This window comes from Dryas octopetala, chromosome 3 (assembly GCF_963921425.1).
Source record: "Dryas octopetala chromosome 3, drDryOcto1.1, whole genome shotgun sequence".
NCBI classification, from domain to species: domain Eukaryota; kingdom Viridiplantae; phylum Streptophyta; class Magnoliopsida; order Rosales; family Rosaceae; genus Dryas; species Dryas octopetala.
This window is the reverse complement of record NC_141368.1, coordinates 11,186,004-11,209,812: the sequence shown is the minus strand read 5'-3', so window position 1 is coordinate 11,209,812 and position 23,809 is coordinate 11,186,004. Positions and strand designations below refer to the sequence as shown.

The window sequence follows — 23,809 nt, the reverse complement described above, 5'->3', positions numbered from 1 at the left end:
GATATATATAGGGTTTAGAATTTACTAATTTAGTATAATATATTAATATTATGGTTTAGGGTATTTTTAATTAGTTTATATATATATGTATATATATTAAAAAACATATAAATTAAAATTATAGGGGTTTATAAATTTATATATGTTTTATATAAATTATAGAAATGTATTATATAAAATTATAAATTATTTATTAGAAATGTATAAGAAATGTATAAAAATGAATTATGTAAATGATTTATTAAGTATATTCGGTTCGGTTCGGTTTACCGACGGTTTAAGGATATGGGAACCGGAACCGAGTCTGAACCTCCCGGTTCGGTAGTCAAACCGAATTTTCGATACGGTTTTACTTCGGTACGGTTTTTTTCGGCTTCGGCTGGGCCGGTTTCGGGTTCGGTCTCGATTTTTCGGTCAAACCGACCCAGCCCTAGTTGGAGGGCAGCTTAGTTGGAAGGGTCGTAGAATTTGTCTTTTTACACTCAAGTTCAATTTTTCCTCCTTCTAAATCTCAAAAAAAGACAAATGGAATAAAGATAAAAGAATTTTGGAACCTTGCTTCTTTTATAGTCCAATTATTTACTTAAATTAAAATACCGTTTGGTTTCCTTAGATTACACCAAAATTATACCAAATAATTTTTCCCAAAATTGTCCCATCAACCTAAACTCATATTCATACCAAAATAAAAAACTCAAACACCCATTGACCATTGCTATAACACCCAACAAGTGAGGACCTTCGATCCCATTAAACATCTGTTTACCAACATCTTAAAATTTTCAGCAAAGACAAGTAAAAATTCTCTCAAAATTTAGGGAGTTTGTGGAGTTTATGGTTGAGTTTGTAGAGGATTTGTATGTTTTGAGTAAGTTTTGTAAGACTACAATTCGTGAGTTTTTCAATATATCATACACAAATGCTTTGCATAATGTTTGATGGCTTGTTATCAAACCTAATACCTACTGTATGGTATGACAGTCTAATGTCGTAAATAACAAAATACGAATTACCGCTTTAATTAGATGGCATGGCATAATCCAAATCATTGTTTTCTTTTGAATGGGCTGAGAGGATCCAAATCCCCTAACCTATGCCTTATATCTCAATTTTCCCATCAAAACTCATTTATATTCAATTTGGTCCCTAAATTATGCCTTGTAGCTTAAATTGCCATATTCCGTCAAGTCTCTCATCTTTTTTTTTAGTCAAAGTTAATGTGGTGCTTACGTGACAAAATTTTTATGAGCACCATATCAACTTGTTTAACAAATAATATGAGGGGATAAGTGCTATTTTGCTCTCCATATTATTGCATGTGTATCAGTTTGATTTTCAGATTTTTAATTTAAAAAATTAAGATACTTAATTTTTTTAATTTTACCAATTGAGGTAATTTCTCTAATTTACTTAATAAATTGATACAAGTGATGGGCATGTGACTACCATTTTTTATTCAATAAGGATTCTTCATGATGAAAATTTAATTTTGTGTAAACGAATCTTGGGATGGAAAACGAGCAAATTCACAAAATAATCTCAATTAATAAAATTGAAAAATCAAGTACCTTACTTTTTAAAAATAAAAAATAAAAAAAACAAGATATAAGTATATAACTATATAAGTACAATAATTCGAAAATCAAAATAAAAGCAATTTAAAACACATAGTATGTTAAAAGGCAAAATGGGGTCATGGCCAAAAAAAAAGAGGCAAAATGGGGCGAGTCTCGAAGGAAGAAAGTGAGATACATGCATAGTTTAGGGGCATAAGCATAATTATAATTAAGTCAAAAGGTTAGAAATTAGATAATAGAAGCACTCTGATATTATCAGAACAACCAAGCGTCCAAAAAGAATGAAGAAGACGCATTCAGAAGTCTCTCCGGCCACCCTCTAAAGAGAGCCAAAGAGAAAGTAGCAGAAAACCACCGAATTGAAGATCACAAAGCATCTCTTAGCAGAACGTCAGAACAACAATAAAGAGAAACATGGATTACTCCTACACACAACAAACCCATCAACAAGACCACAACCAGTACCAACAATACCAACAACAACAAGCACAATCATATGACCCTTCAAGTATTCAAGTCTATGATCAATCATATCAAGCCTATTATTCCTACGATCATCAACAACAATACGACCATCAATACCCATATTACAATCCCGCCACTCAAGATTACACCAATTCCTACAACAAGAACAACACCCAACACCAATTCCAACAAGAACCCACTTCAATTCATCCTCCTGGGGTCCCAATACCGCCCGGCCCGCAGCAGAATGCGGATCCTGAGCAGACCCACTTGCAGAATGCGTATTACGCACATGGGGTTGTGGAGAATCAGCAGCAGCAGCAGCTGAATTCGGGTTCGGATGGATTGAAACCGGCGGCGGTGGCGGCACTTTCGCAGCTCTCGCGGATCTCGGGGGACATGGAGGCGGCGCAGAGGGCAATGCACCCGCCGGTAAGTGGTTGAATTTTTTGGTTTTGGTTGCAATTTAGCAAATTTTTATATTATGCATTGGGAGTTGATGTTCTTTATAAATGTGATGGTTATAATCTACTTCTTGGACATGGTTTTGCATCTGATTTTGTTTTGGTATGTAGAGAGTTTAGAAACCACTTATAATAGTTTAATTGTTGTAATGAGGAACAACCAACCACTTAAACAAATGATTTCCAATTTTTAGGATTAGTAATGCTAAATGACATTGAAATATATAATGATATAATGTTGTAATAAATAGAATTAGAACAGGATGGAAACATGGAGAAAAACTAGTTGTATCCTGTTTGATAAAAGAATGCAAATTAGATTAAAAGGGAAATTCTACAGAATTGCCATTAAGCCAGCTGTTCTTTAATGGAAGAATGTTGGGTGTAGGGAAGCAAACACAATGAATCCCTGCAGCAAAAATGAGAATGTTAAGGTGGATGGTAGGAGTGACTAGAAAAGACATAATTAAAAGCCAATCTATTTGAGAGACATTGGAGTGACTCCTTAGCGTGATAAAATAAGAGAAAGTAGGCTTAGGTGATATGGACATACAGTCACATATACAATGTAGACCACTAGATGCATCTATAAAGAAAGATTAGTTAAAGTAGAAGGTAAAATACCAAGAGGAAGAAGCTGCATATAATAGAAAAGAATGAAAGAAAAAAATTCATGTCACTAATCCCATTCATTTGGGACAAAGGTGAGGATGTTTATGATGATAATTCAAAAGTTCAGTTGTAGGTGGAGGTTTTTACAGGATAATTGATGTAGAACAGTAAGGGAAGGATAAGAAATGAAGGAAATTTAATAAAATTAGATTGCTGGAACCACTCTGATAGTATCTTGGAATCACTCCCAGATAGGATAAGGCCTCACACCTTAGAATTGTGAATCACTCACAACACAATTGTAATTTTCGAAATACTGTTCATTACCCCAAAATGACAGACTTACATGACTTATATAGATGTAAAACCATGACTCTTTAAGACTCCCAAAACTTTCTAGGACACATAACCTTATTAATAGCTTTAATGACTTCTTGGCTATTCAAGAAAGACATCAGATATCCAAGCATTAATGACCCCTAGACTTACAAGACTCTCTTTTAAAAACCCCATGAGCATTTATCTATTCTTTTGAAAACTCTCCTGCAGCCATTATTATTCCTTTTTGGGGTTGTGTATTAACATGACTGCCAAGGTGGGCCTGATTTCCATAAAAAATTGCACGCAATCTTGCAGCATAAATAGATAGATTGAACATTGACCCCCCCCCCCCCCCCCCCTCCCCCAAAAGAAAAAAAAAAGCATATTGTTTCATATACTTTGCTTGTTAATTTACCATTTCTCTCTTTTGAATTTCTCTGAATTACCGCTTGTTGCTTGGTTTGGTTTGATTTTAGAAATCTTATTATATTCTTTGTAATTCTATCTAAAATAATTGTCTTCTATTATTGCTTTATTTATCCCTCTACCTGGCACTATGTGTGAAACAAGTAGAAACAAAGATATAAATCTCAATTTGATATTATTTTGTTCATTTATCAATTTGGATGGAGGACTGGAATTCTGGAAATCCAAAATGTCACCACATTGAAATGAATATGAGGAACTTTTGAGCTATAGTAAATATTGTTTGAGTGGTAGAGGTTTTCTTGCTGCATACCAGGATGGCCTTTGATCCATAAATGTGTTCTTTTGTTTGCTTCTTAGTTCTGAGAATCAATTTTGTGGCTTAATTCTATATATGAGCTAGTTTTTGGAAAATGAAGACTCTCAAAGCATGCATCATTATCTGCTTATCTATCAGGTATACATATTAAGTTTTTATTATACACTAACGTTATTGATTGCAACATCACCATGCGTGAAACATCCACTTGTAAATTGGATAAAAAATCATTGCGTAAGGATGCCATATGTTATGTCATAACGTTTAGTGGTGCAAAATAACAGGGTTTCCCAAACTCGGCTTGTTTCATACACAAATTTGTTTCCCATCCTGAATTGGAACCTATTTAAGTCATAGTTCATAATCAAATGTACAAAAATTATTCGCAGATGCCATGCTCTGCTATGGATAGAAGAACATGGCATCTGCAATTTAATGTGCAAGAGAAATTGGGACCTCTTTAGGAATTCAAATAAAAGTGGTTTTCCAACCTGAATGTCCCAAGGTTTAGCAATCAGCCTTGACTAGTTGATGGAGGAACAGAGCTAAGCCCTGCTTAGCTTAGCTTGAATGAGCAACCAGCAGATTGGCTTGATCTCATTACATTCTTGTATACGGTTGTAATTTTATTACACTGAGTTCGAATATTGAGATGGTTGTGCTCTTTCCTGCTTTAAGAAAATGTGCTAGGTTGAAGATTTAACAGATTTATAACATGATTGACATTTTGTATTCTGTTAAAAGTATCTTGCTGTGTGCCTCAGGCTCCAATCAGAAATATCACGCGACAGCAGGGCTGATAGCCAGTAGGTATTAAATTCTCATCTTTTCCATTTAGAAAGTTCCAAAGATGAAGGATATTGTCCACTAAACTTGACGATAAATTCCTGAAGTGACCAGATAAAGACAACAGGGCCAATTGCATTAGCTTATGCATGGTGATTGGTCTTTGCTGGTTGCTTTGGAGGTCATTTGGGAATGTAGGCATCCTTCACAGATTTTCTTTTTGAAGTCCAGTGATGCATTCATTCCCAAACTTCCCTGTCTTGCGGTTTTGGGTTTGTTATAATTTGGTTTTGTTTGTGTCTTACAGTTATAGTCATGTCAAGTCGCCTCTGTACTTGTTCCACTACTTAACTGTCTGGCACCTAAGTAGTTAAATATATCATAGTGGTGTTTACTGGACTTGATTCTGTACGGAAATTCTGTTTTGAACAAGTTTTGTACTTAACTGAGCCAACAAGTTTTCAGGGCCTTAACTTGAGTGTTACCAAGGATTACTAGATCAACTTGTATCTTGAGCCTATCTAAATTTTCTCATTGGAGAAACTGGAAATGGATTCCTGCCATTGAACCATAGATCATGGCTCAAGCATATTGAAGAAATGTGTTCTTCATCAATTGAATGGCAACCTAGGTCACTATTCTCTTTTGTTCTCTTTTTGAAGAAAAAAAGCAAAAAATGATTCAAGTATTTAAGGGCACATGCATGTGTATGTATTATGTACAGTTTGTTTTTGCGTAGTGCATGTGTGTGTGTGCTTGTGCTTTTCTTTTTAACACTTGATGAACAAGATGCCATCATGTAAAAACAATAAACTGGTCTACAAGAGGGTGGGTTGGGGTGTGTGCGCCATTTGTGCTTTTCTTTTTTACTCAATGAAGGAGATGTCATGCCAAAGCAATAAACAAGTCTATAAGAGGGTGCATCTGACATACATCATTTCTTTTAAGTGTCGTAGTCTTTTGTTCTGCCCTGAAATTGCAACCCTGGATGCTTTTCAGAAAGCTAGAGTAGGCTTGGTCATGTTTTGAATTCGATATTTTTTTCTTTTAAGAAAAGTATCTGTAATTGGATATCTCTGTAATTACAAGTGATTTGACTACGTCAAACAATTTTCAGATTTGCACTCTACGGTCTCACCATAATTTGCGAATTTTGAGTTCAATCTTGGATACATTTACCTAAAAATTGGTGTAAATTTAGACGTTTCTCACGTTCTTTTCATGTTTGGATATTGGGACAGCCTTTGCTAATTTAAGGTTTGGTTATGGTTTACAGTTTGTCAGCACATCTTACATTGAAGGATGTAACTTGTGCCCAGTGTGCATGCATACTTTTGTTCATTATTTTCCAATTTGTGAGCAAGTCTTTAATGTCATCTAAGTTTGACTAGTTATACAAGATCCCAAATTCACTGGCTGGCATCTATTCCAATACGTTATTTTTAATTTAGTGACTGATGCAGTTTTTTGTTTTCGTTTTTTTTAAATGCTTTAATGACTCTGGTTTTGCTGCTTCTCTATTCAAGTCCCATTGTTCATTTGGTTTTGTTCATGTTCTGCATAATTCAGTCTATGCATATCTCTCATCAGAAATCACTTAATGTTTTCTAGTCAGATTAATTTGCTTTTCTTTCATCGATGTGTTTGCTGTTCCATGTATATAATAAAATCTTATCGTCATTGTATTTTGTTTTTATCTGTCTTTGTGCTTTGTGCTTTTTTTTTTCTTTGTGCATTTTCTTTCAAAATTGTCATTTTTTCGGTTATTGTTCTGGTCATGACAGCTTTAGTAATAAAATCATTACATGAATTGCTTTATCCTTAAATGGTGTTCTGCAGATTGGGCAAACTCCATATAGAGGTGGAGGTAGGAGGGGCAATAGGCCCTTCAGAGGGGGTGGTCGGGGCCATTATGGTTACCATGGTCCTAGACCAGATGGCTCAGCACCCCCTTTCCGTGGTCGGGGACGTGGCCAGGGTGGTGGTAGGCACTTTCCACTGTATGGTGCTGCATCAACCAATCTAAATTCAGCATCTGTACCAGCTGAAGGTGTAACTGCTTTAATGCAGCCGCCTTCAGCATCGGTCCCTGGGCAGGCATCATTACCTGTACCAACACAAGTGTCTTCTGCTTCATTCTGGCGACCTCCTCGTATGGCTTGGTGTGAACTTTGTAGGGTTGACTGCAACACTCCTGAAATCCTTGAGCAGCATAAAAATGGAAAGCGACATAAAAAAAATTTGCAGGTACATGAGGAGTTGCAGAAACGCAACAAAGTCATAACTGAAAAGCAGAATGCACAAATGCCCAACACTGAATTTAAACCAGAAGTTGCTCACCCTGAGAAAGTTGAGGGAGTTGAGGAAAAACAACCCTCACAAGAAAATCTAACCTCTGAAGTAGTTACTGATGATAGAAATGAAACAGATCAGAAAGACACGGGGGAAAATTCTGAAGCTTCCACAGAACCTGGGAACAAGTCCAGGGATCACTTTGCAGCTCGGGGACGTGGTTTTAAGCGTAGGATGCGAGGAGGTCGAGGGGGTAAGTATATGAGGACTAATGAAGGATCAAGAAGACCAATTGAGCCTCCGAAACCCAAACAAATGATTCCTTTAATATGTGAGTTGTGCAATGTCAAGTGTGAGTCACAGGTGGTTTTTGATAGTCATTTGAGTGGTAAAAAACACCAAGCAAACCTTAAGAGGTTTCATGGCCACCGTGCTTTGTATGGAGAAGTGGGGCTTCAAGCACTCTACCCTCCTAACTTCAATGCTGCATCAGCTGCATCAACTGCATCAACTTCAGTCGCTCCTCAAGTCCCGCAAGGCGTCAGTGATCCTCAGGTCCTCTTGGCCCAATTGTTGATGACTTATGTGCTCTCTCAAACCCAAGCACCAGGGGTGGCACCACCCCCAGGGCTTGCATCGGCAGTGGCACCAGCTCTAGGAGCAAGCTTTGGAACCCAGAATCAACTGGAATCACAGATTCAAGCATTGCAAGCGATGTTTCAAGATGGGAGCCAAAATGCGGTTCTGGCGGAAGCCAAAAGTCAGCTGCAATCTCTCACGACAGTCAATCAAGCCCCAGCAGCCGGTAACACAGACATGAACACTGGGAATGGAACTGCAGTTGAAGCAAAGGAGGTAAGTGCTCTTATGAACAATTCAGTTGTGGCACCAGCTGAGAATCCAGGCACGAGCGAGCAAGTTTCTGGATCAGCACCAGATAAAGAATGTGAAGTTGCCTCCTCAGATCCAGTTGTTCAGCCAGAACCTGAGAACCAAATGTAGGAGCCAGAGTCCAAGAAAGAAGAGCGAACTGAATAGATACAGTCACATATTTGTGCTTGGGGAAACCACTCTGCTAGTGAGGTTCTAAGCTTAGGCCTTTCAATGACTGAATAAACACTCATTTCAGCCATAGTACAATCTTAAATTATATTCAACAATATGGTTACTTTTTTTAATGCCTCATAAAAAATGTCTTAAATGTTGATGTTCAGGATTGCCCATATATCTCTTTCACCTCTGTGCTGAATATTAGTTAATGTCATTGGCATCTATCTTTCCAATCAGTTGATGTTCATGCAATTGCTTATGTTTTTCGTTCATGGGCTACAGACAATATTACGTGTTTATACAAATCTTCAACTCTATTGAAGTAAAATCATCTAGCAACAATTGAAGATACATATGCTATTTCATGCATAAAAAGATGAAAAATAAAGACATTTATTTCCATAAACTATGAGTTATTTATAACACGTGTATATGTATAATTTATAAAAATATAAATTTATGGTCACTCTTTTTATAAAATAAAACGGATTAATAACACAACATGACGTCATGACGTTACGAAAAATTTCTCAACTAAAACATGTTTCCCAGTAAAAAGTCATGTACTAGACGGTGCGTTTTGCTGGGAGAGTTCAACAAAGGTTTAAAACGCTGCGTTTCCATATCCCTCTCCTTCTCCATCGTTCACCTTCACCTCAGAAATGTGTTGTCAGCAACTAGGAGCTCTACTACCGGCACAAAGCGCATTCCTCCTTCCGGTCAACAACGATGGTGCCTCCGTCCGAAATGTCAGAAATACCCCTGCGTTTCTTCAGCTCTCTGTTACCCAAATCCGTAAAAACGGCCCTGGAATAAGGGCAGTCTCCGTCGATGAAATTCCCCCAAATGCCCTCCGCCGGAAGCGCGACCCCCAATGGAGAGGAGGGTTCAGCGTAGGGGTAGACTTGGGAATGTCGCGTACCGGCGTCGCCCTCAGCAAAGGCTTCTCCGTCCGTCCTCTCACCGTAATTATCCCCCAGTTCCATGCCCCTTATCTAAAAACACTTCATTTTATTTATTTTTTTAATTTCATTTTTCATTTTGTAGGTATTGAATTTGAGAGGGCAAAAGCTTGAAGTTCAGCTGCTTGAGATTGCAAAGCAGCAGGTCCTAAATAAATATTTACCTAAGCTATTTTTTATCCTTTTTTTTTTTTTTTTTTTTAATAATAGGATTGAATAATTAAAATGGAAAACAAATATGTGTAGGAGGCAGATGAGTTTATAATTGGGCTTCCGAAATCCAGTGATGGGAAAGAGACACCTCAGTCTAACAAAGTTCGTAGTGTTGCAGGGAGGCTTGCTGCTAGTGCTGCTGAGAGGTTCTAAAAAATAATATACTGATTTAGTTTCAGTTTCTATTTTTTGTTTTTGAAAAAATTAAAATGAGAATCTTTCATAAAATGGCATGAAGAATTGTCAAATCAAGCATTTGGTCATGTGGGTATTAGTGATTTCACTCCAAAGAAGTTGGTCCAGTGCTGCTTTTTGTTACTTGTGATGTTTCACTTGCATTTTAGTTGTACATGCATCATGTATCAACATGTGTGTATTGAAATAAAAGCAAACATTTGGTCATGTGGGTATAAGTGATTTCAATTCTATGAAGTTGGGTCAAATGCTGCTTTTTGTTACTTGTGATGTTCCACATGCGTGTGTGTATTTGAATTCTTATAGTTACTGGCTTCTGTGGAAATTGGGTGTGAAAATTATGTTGCTTGAAATGAAAATTTACTGTGTATCTGTTTACTCAAATCTATCTGGTTCAAAAAGTTTGATAATGCATTTTTCTTTGTTATGAATGCTTTGCTTCATTCCAAGTTTCAAGCTTTGCCATTTTTTCTTTTAGATGGTGGGCTGCTAACTGCAGTTTGTTTTTAATTTCAGGGGTTGGAGAGTGTACCTGCAGGATGAAAATGGGACGTCTTTGGAAGCCATGGATCGTATGATTAACGTGTAATTCTTTCAACCAAATCACCTTTTCTGATGATTGAATATTTCTTTGCATCCTTTAAAGATGGCTCTCAGGTTCTGGATTGTGAAAACGTGTGCTTCCTTTCTTGAGCAGCTTTTCATCTTCGTTTTTAAACTGTAAAGGGTGTTTTGAATTTGAATGGAAATAAAATTGAATACACTATGAAGTATGAACTCATTAAGATATTACAACACATACACTATTGCACCTGTTAACAGATAACAATACATGATATCCTTCCTTTTGTGGATTAAATTTTGCATCCATTGGAGGATCGTTTGTCATTTCTCACGTGATTTACCTCCCTAGTTATTGAAAATGTTTAATAGAGGAGGTACATATCGTTTGCTATCCAATTGCATAAGATATGATATTAAACAAAGATATGCCTAATGAAAGGTACCTGTACAATGGGAGATAACTTGCTCAAGTCTCTTTTCAGGGGCCTCAGCAAGTCTGCTCGGCAAAGCAAAATTGATGCGTACGCTGCCATGGTATGCAGTAAAATCTATTTTCTTTGGTTTACTTATTTTATTTAAGTGCTTCAAGCTTTTCAACTTGTTCATCTATGGTGCATGTATAAAAAGGGAGCATTGCAGAACATAATTAAAGTATATTTTGTTGCTCTCTCTCTCTCTCTCAATACCTTTTCTGGTTGCAGATGGTGCTGGAGAGATATTTTTCTGTGTCAGGTGAGGGAACTGAGCTTGTACTGCCCAAGAACTTGGAACTGCAAGACAGACTTCGAAGAGGTCCACCCAAAGATACTGATTTTTTCCCTGAAGAGTATGAGGATTGACCATTCACTATTAGCAGTAGAACTCCGAGTCTTTTAGTATCTTGGTGGTCTATTCATTCAAAAGAAAGAGAAGAGGCAACGCCCCAATTGGTAGAGTTCAGTAGTAATAGTAAGGGCGATATGCAAAGAGGGGTGTCTCCTAGTAGTAAATTTTGCATTATCTGTACTCTGTTTAAGAGAACTCATTTCGTCAATCATTGTATAGGAAATTTAAAGAATACCCCTAATTCTTTGAACAATTATAATAATAGATTTTAAAATTAAGGATATTATGGTAATTTTACCAACCCATCCTAATCCAACCTACTTAGTTCTCCTTCTAACCTTCATCACACTTTATTTCTAACTTCTATTACACATTTGATGTCCTCCTATGAAAATGAGATGAAATAACAGAAAGGAAGGTGAGCCTTTCGCTCCACTTAGGTAAGGTTGGAAGTGCTTAAGTTTTGGACCAAGTTATCAAAGGGGGAATGTGATATCCCTCATACTCTCATAGTCAAGCAATTGACTGTAGGGGTGTTCATCCATTCATAACCGATCAGTTTAGAGGATATTTAATCAGATACAATTACAATCCCTTTTTTTGTTGTCTCATAATCTAATGCAAATTGCTCTGTATTGAAAATTAGATTCAAATCTAATTAAAAGTTGGATTGAATTTGTTTTTTATAATTTGAACAAACACACAAGTGCTCAGCTCAGGATCATATCATAATTATGATGAAGCATCACTATAGCAACCCAAGCAATCTTTTTATAATGCAATCGAGAAAAACTTTCATAGGACTGTTATATATGTTTTATATATCTATCTCTTTCATCACGTCACAAGTTATCTGATGAGAGAGATAGACACAATGGGCATGTATGAGGATGGTCTCATGAAAGTTTTTCTCGATCGCAATCTCATTACTTTTAACTTCGTAAAATATTACTAGATTATTTAAAGATTAACCATAGTTAATGTGTAACAGGGGAGATATTTTGGGTGGATTAATAATATCATACCATAATTAAAAGTAGTGAACAAAATTGCACCACCTTTTTGTGCACTAAACTTCACCACAAGGATGAGGGATTCCATTAACATATTTTGTGCCGTTTGTGTTGTTTCGAAGTCGTTCTGGTCCTCGGAAGTTGAAGCCTTTGACAGTCATCTATTTGTCGATACAAATGGTTTGCACAAAAATGGAACCAAAGAAGACACCTCTCGTGGCTCTCCAGAGCGTCCTAAAGTGGTCCGAAAGTTGATACTCTTTTTTTGGCTAACAATTTTTTCAAGATACTTAGTTGACAAGAGTTATAACATGTACATCAATAAGCAACCACCAATGATAATCCTGTCATTAGCAAACGATGACTTCATTTTGTAAACAAACATTTTCCATCAAATAATTGGAATAAGAACTTGTGACACAGAAAACCCCAGAATTCTAGGATTCAAAAATTGAACACATAGTAGATCAAGATGAAAAAAACAAATAATTCTACATCTTTCTAATAGTGAAAGAAACAACTTATTGTAACTCCAATTTTCGGGCAGTGATACAAGACTAAAAACTTTGTTTAAAACTTTCAAATACAATCCACAGGCAGTCAATTCACGTGTCTAGAAACAAAAGAATCTAGTAGTAATACTGTAATAGTATCTCCAAGTCTCCAAGTATATATACAACAGTAGATCAATACAAATTGGAAACTGCCCTTTGTGCTGTTTTAAAGGCTGCTCCTCGGAAGTTAAAGCATTTGACAGTCATCTCTCTCTCTCTCCATACACATATTAGCCCAAAGAAGACACCTCTCGTGGTTCTCCGGGGCATCTTAAAGGGGTCCGAGAGTTGATAGCCTCCAAAAATTCTTCATCATTCAGATACTGCATGTCAAGAACAGAGAACAAAGAATGCATTAACTATCTTTTCTAATTATAAGTCAAGACCTACGGCTAAGGATCAATTGGCATTACAACAAGTTGTCACCCATTTATTTAGAGTATGGTTTCCTTCTTCAATTTCAGAATATATACAAAAGTCGAAAACTATGGAATTACTATTACAACAATTGGGACACATCAAGACACAGCCATCTCTATGTTGGGGATGAGGTCATCTCTATGCTGAAGAGGTCATTTGTTTGCCAATTCACTTAATTTTGATTCTCAAATCAAAGTACGTTGTCCTTGACACATTCATACGATAGAACTACAGAACCGAAAGAACCAGTTCAAGACACATTTTGAGAATGGCAGTCTCTACCAACATTTTTTTAAAGCTACAAAAAACCTACTGCAGATGCATATATTTATTAATGAGGCCAGCTTCTGGTAAAATGCAAAGGGCAAGCAAACGTCACCCATAAAAATAAATAAAAAAAAGCAAAGTTGCAACAGGACAAGTGAAATGCAAACGTTAAAAACTTTAGTCATATAAACCAGGTGAAATCAATATCTAGTGTAAGCATTTCAATTCCAAAGAGGAAGTCAATTCATAGGACAAAAATGAGGCAAATATTCTTACAGAATTGAATAACAAGGGATTCGAATAAAAGACCAAGAATGAGGCAAAGTAGTTTAAAACTTCCAATGCACAGGCAGTCAATTCATGTCTGTAGAACAAAAGAGCCTAGTAGTATCTCCAAGTCTCCAAGTATATATACAACTGCAGATCACTACCAATTGGGAACTGCCCTTTGTGGTGTTTCGAAGTCTGCTCCTCAGAAGTTGAAGCCTTTGACAGTCATCTCTCCCTCGATACAAATAGTTTGGCCAAAAATGCCACCAAAGAAGACACCTCTCGTAGCTCTCCAGGGCATTCTAAAGGGATCGATCCGAGAGTTGATAGCCTCCAAAAATTCTTTGTTACTGAGATACTGCATGTAAAGAACAGAAAACAAAGAGGATACATTAGCCAACTTTCGTAAGTATAATTCAAGACCACATCAGCACTTGAGTTAGAATCCTTTACTAGTTTATCAGGCATTACAATAAGGTTTCATTCAGATAATTAAAATATGGTTTCATTCGTCAATTTTAAGAATATATACAAAAGTTGAAAACTAAAGATTAAGAGTAACACCTTTAGTGGCAGCAAATATAATATATAGTTGCAACTTCCAGAGCTCACACCACACCAGCAGTAGAACACACAAACACGTATGTAAGATCCTGAAATATGCAAATGAAAAGTAGATTGAAGATTAGTGCGGTAGTGCCCATGTATTATAATAAATGAGTAATCTTCAGCTGTATATACACTGAATTGTTGATTTTAGTACTCTGTTAGTACTCACATTAATCCAAGCTCTAAAATGGCAATCCCCCTTCCGGAAATGATTCCAATTCTGGACAATTATATATCTCCAGAGACTCAAGTGATGGGAGAAGGCTGTGCATCTCTTCAGGCAGTGACCTCAATTTCTCACATCCTCTTATTTCTATCTCCGTCAAGTTGGGCGCATCCAGCCCTCCATCGGGAAAAAATACAATATTTGGGCAACCAGATATTTTCAATGTAGCGAGGGATAGGTGTGTGGGGCATTTAGTAAGGGACATATTAGTTTTCTCCAATGTGAGGATTTGAAGATTAGGGAAGCAGTCTAACGGTAATCCCCCAGTTAGCTTGACACAATCCTCCAAACGAAGCTCACAAAGATTAGGAAAAACCCCACCTTCATCGTCACCTCCAACAAAACACCATTCTTGCCACTCACGCATTTTTTCAAACCTCAAAACTTGCAGAGATCTAAATGGTTTAATTACACAAGTATTGTCACCATAAAACTCAGAACCTATCGACACCACTCCTTTTAACCCTCTAATACGAAGCTCTTTGAGGGAGGGTAGCTGCCCCAGTGAAGGCAGGAGGAAACAATTTACGCAATCCACAAGTTCAAGAGAAACCAGCTTACAGGAAGAATGATGTCCTAACCAACTTGGAAATCTTGTGCCTCCATAAGAATCAATTTTAAGCTCTTTTAGGTTTGTATGAGGTTGGAGCTTCTCAAACATTTCTCTTTCTCTTTCTTTTGGTGAATCATCAGTTACACTTGATCCCCATTCCAAAACTAGTTCACTCAGGTACTTCTTGTCCCTCATGATGTTGTCCTCCAAAGCATCCTTGGCATGAGCGAGATTACAAAGTCCTGAGATACGAAGTGTTCCGCGCAAATACCGAAGCTCCTTTAACTCCAAAATATCATGCCCTGCAGTATGCTTGTCTAGCACAAAGTAATTTAGCATTCGGAGGTCTTTCAACTTTCCCATATGCGGTGGCATCTTTTGTAACTCTGTACCCACAATATCTAGATGGCGCAACTTCATTAGTCTTCCCAAGTTGGTTGGCAGTTGAGCAAGAACTTTACAATATGACAATAATAGTGTTTGTAAATTATACATAGTACATAATGTATCAGGTAACTTTTCGATCAAAGTGTAAGATAGGTCCAAGTACCTTAAATGATTCAACTTGCCAATTGAATCAGGTAGCTCCTTAAACCTATAGTGTATAACTTTAGCACTCTTAAATAATGTAACTTTGTAATCTTGTCCAACATGATCTGCAACTTAACATACCCATACATGCCACATGAGAGGAAGGTGCGCAAATACTTAGCATCATATAAAGCCTCAAATTGCTCAAAGCCATGACCATAATATTTTTCCATATATGAAAAATGACGAGTCTTGCTTCTGATGTTGGGTGAGTAATTTTCCTCCCAACTAACACAAAATTCTCCAGACACAAATTTTGCTAAATCATTAATAAGGTCATGCATGATAAACGTTGAATTACTTTGCTTTGCACGTTGAAAAAAAGACCTCGAGGTTAGATCATCAAAGTACTTTTCTCCAACTTCTTCCACCATCATTTTCTTCTTTTCGAATTCTAAGAGATTTTCGGCATTCCACAAAAAAACCAATTCTGATTTTTCAAATGCATAATTTTTGGGAAATATTGAACTGTAGGCAAAACAACGCTTGAGATATGGAGGCAAATAATGATAGCTCAACCAGAGAGCTGGCATAATATTACTCTTCTCATGCGAAATCTCCCATATGTCACTATTAAGTATATTTTCCCATTCCTCCACAATATTTAATTTAGAGCGTAAGAGACCTCCAAGTGACTTAGCAGCTAAAGGAAGACCATTACACTTCCGGACAATTTTTCTCCCTATTACTTCAAGATCCGAGTGTGCACTAACTTCTACACTTTCAAAGGCATGTTTTGCAAATATCAACCAACAATCTTCTTCAGATATTTGATTTAGACGATGACTTTGAAGAGTACCACTCATCATAAGTGCAATATGTTCATTGCGTGTTGTGACAATTATCTTACTTCCATATGCACCAGACTCAAAGGGACGCCTTAAAAAAACCCAATGAGTATGATTCTCATTCCATATGTCATCGTGAACAAAGAGAAACTTCTTCCCCGTCAACGCCTCCTTCAGTTTTAATTGAAGCAGATCTAAGTTCGTCATATCACAAGTTTGTTTAGTGATTGACTCATAAATTGTTTTTGTTATGGCAAAAACATCAAATTCTTTTGAAACGCAAACCCATGCACAAATGTCAAAATGTTGTTTGACTCTATCATCGTTGTATAAGAGCTGAGCAAAGGTGGTCTTTCCAATTCCGCCCATGCCCACAATAGGAATCACACTAAGTTCTTGCCAGTTGCATCATCTGATAGCAATAACTTAATGAAGCTCTCCTTCTCTTCATCTCTTCCATACACATCAGATTCTACCAAAGAAGTAGTTGGAGGTGGTAGTATTGAATCTGATATTCCGTGACTACCATCTGTTTTCAAATTAAGGGGATCCTTTTGCTCGACAATGAATTCAAGAGTCTCAAGAATTTCCTCTATCCTGGAGTTCAGTGCTGTGTGGTCAAAAGCATGAAACGAAGCAGAGATGAACTCTTGTACCTTATGACTTGTGCGGCCTCCAAATTGATGATGACCAGCTTCAGTCTTGATGTCCTCCAAGAGGTCCTCAGCATCATAAACAGCCCCTTTAAGCTCATTGAGCCACTCCTTCACATTTGAGTCAGTGAGTTGCTTCGCCTCGGCATCTCCGAGAACAGAATTGACAGACAACATCTTGATCTTCAATTTCTTCAGTAATCGATCGGTCATTTTGTTTCCCCTGAGGAAGTCCATGACCTCCCCAGAAGCCATTGTATGAAATACCTCCTGAAAGGAAGCAGAGAGAACAGCTCCACCCACAACCTCGAAAGCCATGATTGATTTCTTCTTCTTAACTTGCAAACGGAATTGTTCTGAAGAGAGCAAGCAAAAACAAGGACGACTAATTTGGTTTTTGGTGTGTATGTGATAAACTTCAGAGCATCACTTCTCGGATAGTGGGTGCTATTGACAATGAAGCTGATATGAAATTACACAGATAGTTCATAGTTTGGTCGACAATTGTCAAAGACCCCGTTGGTGGACAAAAGCACACAAAACAATTCTAATTTGGTTCCACTTGTTGCTCTAAATTATTATATATTATCTTCAAGGATGTTGTCAATTATTTTTTAAAGAAAATTAGAATTAAATACCTAATTTTAATAATCTTTTAGAAAAGCAGTAAGACCCAATAGTTTTTTAGATGAGCTACTAACTTTCATAAAACCTTTTAGATTAGGTACCAAAACTACTTTTCAGCATGACATATATCTTTTGGGCTTCTTTTATTTTCCTTTTTTGTCCTTGGCCCATATATGGCTTCATTTCAGCTGCTAATCATATATGAGCGTGGAAATTAACAAACGAATCCCTAAACCCAAATGATGCAAACAAACAATCCTCTTGACGATTTGCTTCAATTTCTTGGCAATCTGCATCAATTTCGTCTACTTTCTCCACAATTCTTTCAATTTCTGGTAATATGCTTATGTTTCTTTGAATTTCTTAGCCAATTATAGTTATTTTTCCAATTCCTGCAAATTTTCTCGTTATCCAAACAACACTCCAAGACAAATCTGTATTAATCCCCCCCCCCCCTCTCTCTCTCTCTCTCACTCTCTCACTCCAAGGTTTTGGTGCTAGTGTGGAGGAGATCGTCAGATTGGGGAATTGGTGTTGGTTTGGTAATCTTGATCTTGAGTTTGATCTAAATGTTTTGTTCATATACTGCGATTTGAATTTGTTTTGATTTATATTGCTTATGAATTTCTTTTATTAATTTTCTTAGGATTTGATCTTTGGATTTTGTTCTCTTTGAGTAATTTGTGTGTTTATGTTTCAAGTTTTGTATATTGTTTAATTTTGGAGTTTAGACTTGGCTATGTTTTTGCTTTTTAATTCTTGTTTTGTATTTGATTTGATTTTTATTTCTTTTTATGTTTGTGACTGTTCCATTGTTGTGGTTTCTGCATTAAAGTTTTAAATTTTTTGTGGAGCTCAGTCACAGCTTCTATTCATGATTTTAGGCATTACTAGAAGTGTGATTTTAGCAACTACTTAATTACCTAATGTTAATGTTAGGTGATGATCATTATTCAAAGGGCCTAAAGGTGATCATGGCTGAATTTCTTTAATTGGTATAATTTTGGTTATGATTTTGTTTCCCTTGATATAATTTTTAGGAAATTTGTATGATCCTATACAATTGTACATATTGCAGAGATGTTTGTAAGCTTGTGAATTAGGAATTGGTTTTTGTTTGTAAGTAACTACACAAATGGAATTAACCACACAACTCTTAGTCTGGGATATAGCTTATAAGATGAATTTCAAGTTGTTTATGTTTGATAGTCACAGGTTAAATTTCCTTCTTAAAGTGTATATATTTAATGTATTTGTTAATGCAAATCCCCTGTTTATGTTAGTTTTCATGCTAAACATCAAGGTGTTTTATGTTAAATTTATTTTTCTGAATCTCAGTCACAACTTCAAATTTTGTTAATTGGTTGTTATACGAGTTTTGGGGGTGGTTATGTACACTTTCTATAGTTTTCATGTTGGAGTTTATGACATTAGGGTCTATCTTTTGAGAACCTAAACTTATTTCTTTCAATATCAGTCACACTTTAGATTTAGTTATGATTGTAGGATAGTCACAATTTCAGATGCAGTTGTGACTACCAAACAGTCACAACTAAATTGTGACAGTCACAATTAATTTTTTATTATTTTTAGGTGTTCTGTATTAATCCGTTGGATTTTTTATTTTTTCTATTTGAATCATTTGTGTGTGAATTGGAAGCCAAATGCATGACTCTTTATGCATATGTAATTGCAGATTTCTTAAAAAAACTATATCTCTTATTATTGTGATTTTTTAGTTATGAATATCATTTGATCACAACTAAATCAGTCATACTTTAGATTTAGTTGTGAGATAGTCACATCTTAAATCAGTCACAATTAAATCTAAAGACAATCACAACTTAATTGTGATAGTCACAACTTTAAATTAGTTGTGACTAATTGGATTAATTATTTTTTTAAAAAAATATACAATAGTATAGTATACATTAAGTTAAAGCAATACTTTTGCATAGTAGTTAACTTACTGTAATGGTGGGAGATATTTTATTCCTCTTGAATGAGAGGGGTTCGAATCCCCTCCATGTTAAATGTTAATTTAATTTTTTGTGTAATGAGTAGAGCTTGGCCGGAGGTCGACCGGAAGATGGTGGCCGGTGGTCGGCTGGAAGACGGTGGCCTGAGGTATGCTAGAGGACGGTGGCCGGAGGTCGGCCGGAGGTCATTTATGTTGTTGATGAGGGAAGGGTAGATTTGTACTTTTCACAATGGCATAGCAAGTAAATATAGAACTGTTGAAGGCTTTTTAATTTCAATAAGGTTTGACTATTCAACTAGTATGTAATCTAAAATGATATTTAATTTTAGTACCTAAACCAAAAAGTTATTAAAGTTTAGTAGTTAAAATCAATGGACCTTATTTTTTATTGGTTGATGGGAAATTTAGGAAGTTCATGGGAAGCTACATACACAGGCAATCAATTAAATTTTTTGGGGTTCTCGTTAATCTAGTAACTCAGTTTCATTGGTAGATGTATACACAATTTTGGACCAGCCGGCAGCCGACCAGAATTCATTGAGATTTTTTTATTAATCCAAGGTCACTGTCCTAGATTTTCATCAAGGTTTAGAATATTTTCTTGTTAAGATTTTGCATATCACATATTACGGTCAATACAAATTTCTCTATCCCTTATTAGTCAGTTAGTCACTGGGTTTTGTAAAATTCGGATGGAAAAATGACCAGATTGCCCACGTACGCTTCAGCTAATTTCTCCCTCGATCGTCCCTCTCTCTCTCTCTCTGATGCACTAATCGAATCAGTTCTCTACTCGTTTGGCACTTGATCGTCTCGCTCTAACCATCTCTCTGGCTCTTCCTCCTCCTTCGAATCGATCAGGCCGGGGCTCAAGAAAGACGGGAAGCTTCTTATTCCTGAAGCTTTCTGAAGAGGATGGGCAATTGAAACATGCAAATGGAAAGAAGATTCAATGTTGTCCCTCCATATGAATAAATAAAAAGCTTTTTTAGGTTTGTATGAGGTTGGAGCTTCTCAAGAACTTCTCTCTCTCTTTCTTGGTGTGAATCATCGGTTACACTTGGTTTCCATTTCAAAACTAGTTCATTGGGATACTTCTTGTCCCTCATGATGTTCACCTCTAAAGCATCCTTTACATGAAACAGATTACCAAGTTCCAAGATACGAAGTCTTCCTCGCAAAAACTGAAGTTCCTTTAACTCCAAAATGTCATGCCCTGCAGTATGCTTGTCTACCACAAAGTCACTTAATATTCGGAGGTCTTTCAAATTTCCCATACGTGGTGGCATCTTTTGTAATTTGGTAGCCCCAATATACAGATGGCGCAAGTTGATTAGTCTTCCTAAGTTGGTTGGCAGTTGAGCAAGAGCTTCACAATTTGACAATAATAGTGTTTATAAATTATACGTAGTACATAATGTATCAGGTAACTTTTCAATCAAAGTATAAGATAGGTCCAAGTGCCTCAAATGATTCAAGTTGCCAATTGAATTAGGCAGCTCCGGTCCTTCAAATCATACCTTGCCAAATTGAGCACTCTTAAATATTGTTGCTTTGACAATAAATCATGTACTATCCTGTCCAACACTTGGAACTTAACATCATGATAATAGTATCTAAAAGATGGGAGTAAAGTCTGCAAATACTTAGATTCATATAAAGTCTCAAATTTCTCAAAGCTAGGACCACCAAATTCTTCCATATATGAAAAATGACGAGTCTTGCTCCCGATATATGGTGAGTCATAATCCTAGCTCCCACCTATCACAAAATTCCCCAGACACAAAATTTGCTAAATCATGAATAAGGTCATGCATGATAAAACTTGACTCACTATGCTTTACACATAGAAAAAAAGACCTTGAAATTAGATCCTGGAAGTAGCCTTCTCCAACTTCTTCCACCATTTCATTCTTTGTGGGTTCTAAAAGATCTTCAACCTAGCTTCTATAACATAACCAATTATGATCTTTCAAATTCATAATTCTTAGGAAATATCGAACAATAAGCAAAACAACGCTTGAGATATGGAGGCAAATAATGGTAGCTCAACCATAAAGTTGGTAAAATTTTAATCTTCTCTGGTGGAAACTCCTATGTCATTTTTTTGTATTTTTTCTCATTCCTCCACACTATTTAATTTAGAGCGTCAGAGATCTCCAAGTGATTTAGCAGCTAAAGGAAGACCATCACACTTTTTAACAATTTTTCTTCCTATTGTTTCAAGATGTGATGGTGCACTAACGTACACCTGTATTTTCAAAGGCATGTTTTGCAAATAACGACCAACAATCTTCCTCAAGTATTTGATTTAGATGGTGAGTTTGAAGAGTACCACCCATCACAGATGCAACATCTTCACTGCGAGCTTTGTGACAATGATCTTACTTCTATGTGCACCGGACTCAAAGGAACGCCTTAACGAATCCCAATGAGTAAAATCCTCATTTCATACATCATCATGAACAAATAGAAACTTCTTCCCTGTCAAAGCCTCCTTCAGTTTTAATTGAAGGAGATTTAAGTTGGTGATATCACAAGTTTGTTTAGTGATTTCCTCATAGGTTCTTTGTGTTATTGTTAAAACATCAAATTTTTGTGATACACAAACCCATGCTCGGATGTCGAAGTTTTGCGTCATCGTTGTATATGAGCTGAGCAAAGGTGGTCTTTCCGATGCCGCCCATGCCCACAATAGGACACATGCTTATCTTATTGCAAGTGGCATCATCTGATAGCAATAACCTAATGAAGCTCTCCTTCTCCTCATCTCTTCCATACACATCAGACTCTTCTACCAAACAAGTTGAAGGTATTATAGTTTCTGATATTCTGGGTCTACCATCTGTTTTCAAATGAAGGGCATCTCTTTGATTTACAATGAAGTCTAGCATGTCAAGAATTCCCTTTATCCTGGAGTTGACTGTTGTGTGAGCAAAAGCTTGAGAGGAATCAGAGATGAGCTTTAGTTCCTTATGTTTGATACTCCCAGATGATTTAGCTTTCAGCTGCTTGCGCCTTAACGCCTCTATTTTGATCTCGTCCAACAGGTCCTGAGCATGAATGCATGATAGACGGCATCTTTATCTGTAACCCCTTTTGATGTCTCTCCTACTTTTTTAATTTGTGTCTTTTGCCGTATCTGTTTTAATCTATTGGGTTGTGCCTCTGTTTTCGGTTTTGTTATTTTATGGCCATTCTCTACTTCTCGCTACTTGAGCTAATTATTGTAGTTCCAATGTTTGAAAATATTAATTCTTGGCAGCCAAATAATTGTTGACACCAAATATTAATTTCTAACTTTGCTAGGTAATTCTGGATAATAGTTGCTATATTGCAGGTTGAGGTTATATATAGTGTACAATCAATCATCCTCACTTACTCCCATGAGTTCAAAGAAATGTCCTATAAATTCATAGCTTTAGACAACTCTTGCAATACACTGTCCTTAAATTCTGTACTTGTGTAGATTCTGCCTTTTGTAGTACTTCTGTTGATATTGTAACAGCTACAGTTGTAGGATTATTCTTATTTGAGCCATTTGAATGTCTCAATTTCATTTGATAATATTGATTAATTCTGAAAATTTTATGTGCATTATAGTTTGTTCATTGCAAACCACTCTTGCCTTCAGGGGCGAGTTCAAATTGACCCATGTTGCTCAGTTGGATGCTTACCCAGCCTCAATAAATATTGGTTTGATCTTTAAAGTTTTGGGGCCATGTGTTTGTAGAAATGTCTCAAAGAAGAAATTGATTATGTAAGGAGAAGAGGAGGAGCACAAGGAAGGAGAAGCAAGATATTTCTTCATGTTGCCTACATGATGAAACATTTCTAGATCCGCCAATGCTTGCCTCCTTGTGATCATGACATGTATAATTAAGAACCAATCCTACTAGCGAAAACAAATTTCCAAGAAGGATTAATTGTTAGCCTAGAAGTTCATTACATATATCGTAGAAGCTCTTGTATTAATAAACAGAACAAAGTAACTGGTTTTAAGGCATTCTGATTAATCCAAGCTTTAGTATTGTAATGTGAAAATTGAAGATGTTTTCCCGTTGAAACATGATGAGACCTTGTTTGGCTCCCCTCACTGGACTCCATATCAAACATTTGGAATTTCAATATATAGACCTAATATTATGGAATGCAATGACAAAGAAGCAGAGTTTATAGAAAAGTA

At 36.4% G+C, this 23,809-nt stretch overlaps 3 protein-coding genes, 1 long non-coding RNA gene and 1 pseudogene across 5 annotated transcripts; 2 read left to right on the top strand and 3 right to left on the bottom strand.

Moving 5' to 3' along the window:
* The first annotated feature begins 1,837 nt into the window (after window positions 1–1,837).
* On the top strand, window positions 1,838–8,516 carry LOC147290857 (uncharacterized). The gene is made up of 2 exons (XM_086237826.1): window positions 1,838–2,474; window positions 6,810–8,516. Exons 1-2 carry the CDS (start codon window positions 1,992–1,994, stop codon window positions 8,262–8,264), a joined length of 1,938 nt encoding a protein of 645 aa, XP_086093952.1. The 5' UTR covers window positions 1,838–1,991; the 3' UTR covers window positions 8,265–8,516.
* Window positions 8,517–8,903: 387 nt separating this feature from the next.
* LOC147290856 (Polynucleotidyl transferase, ribonuclease H-like superfamily protein) lies at window positions 8,904–11,355 on the top strand. Of its 2 annotated transcripts, none has more exons than XM_086237755.1 (6): window positions 8,904–9,277; window positions 9,360–9,419; window positions 9,521–9,633; window positions 10,199–10,267; window positions 10,738–10,780; window positions 10,948–11,355. In XM_086237755.1, exons 1-6 carry the CDS (start codon window positions 8,975–8,977, stop codon window positions 11,083–11,085), a joined length of 726 nt encoding a protein of 241 aa, XP_086093881.1. In that variant the 5' UTR covers window positions 8,904–8,974; the 3' UTR covers window positions 11,086–11,355. The 2 variants fall into 2 exon arrangements, with proteins under 2 accessions (XP_086093881.1, XP_086093880.1); XM_086237754.1 differs by having other exon boundaries at window positions 8,907–9,277; window positions 10,729–10,780.
* A 1,281-nt stretch (window positions 11,356–12,636) lies between these two features.
* On the bottom strand, window positions 12,637–14,391 carry LOC147290855 (uncharacterized). Its single transcript, XR_015121087.1, has 3 exons — window positions 14,160–14,391; window positions 13,602–13,953; window positions 12,637–12,961 (listed from the first exon to the last, which is right to left on the bottom strand). It is a non-coding gene; the product is annotated as an uncharacterized LOC147290855 (long non-coding RNA).
* A 1-nt stretch (window position 14,392) lies between these two features.
* On the bottom strand, window positions 14,393–17,333 carry LOC147290854 (putative disease resistance RPP13-like protein 1; annotated as a pseudogene).
* Window positions 17,334–20,412: 3,079 nt separating this feature from the next.
* LOC147290853 (uncharacterized) lies at window positions 20,413–23,183 on the bottom strand. The gene is made up of 4 exons (XM_086235839.1): window positions 23,085–23,183; window positions 22,235–22,676; window positions 20,682–20,992; window positions 20,413–20,529 (listed from the first exon to the last, which is right to left on the bottom strand). The coding sequence occupies exons 1-4, from the start codon at window positions 23,181–23,183 to the stop codon at window positions 20,413–20,415; spliced, it is 969 nt and encodes a 322-aa protein (XP_086091965.1).
* Window positions 23,184–23,809: the final 626 nt, after the last annotated feature.

Coding starts and splice junctions, on each gene's coding strand:
- LOC147290857 (XM_086237826.1), top strand. CDS start 1,992: ATGGATTACTCCTACACACAACAAACCCATCAACAAGACCACAACCAG. Junction 2,475..6,809: donor AGAGGGCAATGCACCCGCCG/GTAAGTGGTTGA, acceptor GGTGTTCTGCAG/ATTGGGCAAACTCCATATAG.
- LOC147290853 (XM_086235839.1), bottom strand. CDS start 23,183: ATGAAATTGAGACATTCAAATGGCTCAAATAAGAATAATCCTACAACT. Junction 22,677..23,084: donor AAAAGGCAGAATCTACACAA/GTACAGAATTTA, acceptor ATTCATGCTCAG/GACCTGTTGGACGAGATCAA. Junction 20,993..22,234: donor ACTTCGACATCCGAGCATGG/GTTTGTGTATCA, acceptor CAAATTGTGAAG/CTCTTGCTCAACTGCCAACC.
- LOC147290856 (XM_086237754.1), top strand. CDS start 8,975: ATGTGTTGTCAGCAACTAGGAGCTCTACTACCGGCACAAAGCGCATTC. Junction 9,278..9,359: donor TCTCCGTCCGTCCTCTCACC/GTAATTATCCCC, acceptor TTCATTTTGTAG/GTATTGAATTTGAGAGGGCA. Junction 9,420..9,520: donor TTGAGATTGCAAAGCAGCAG/GTCCTAAATAAA, acceptor AAATATGTGTAG/GAGGCAGATGAGTTTATAAT.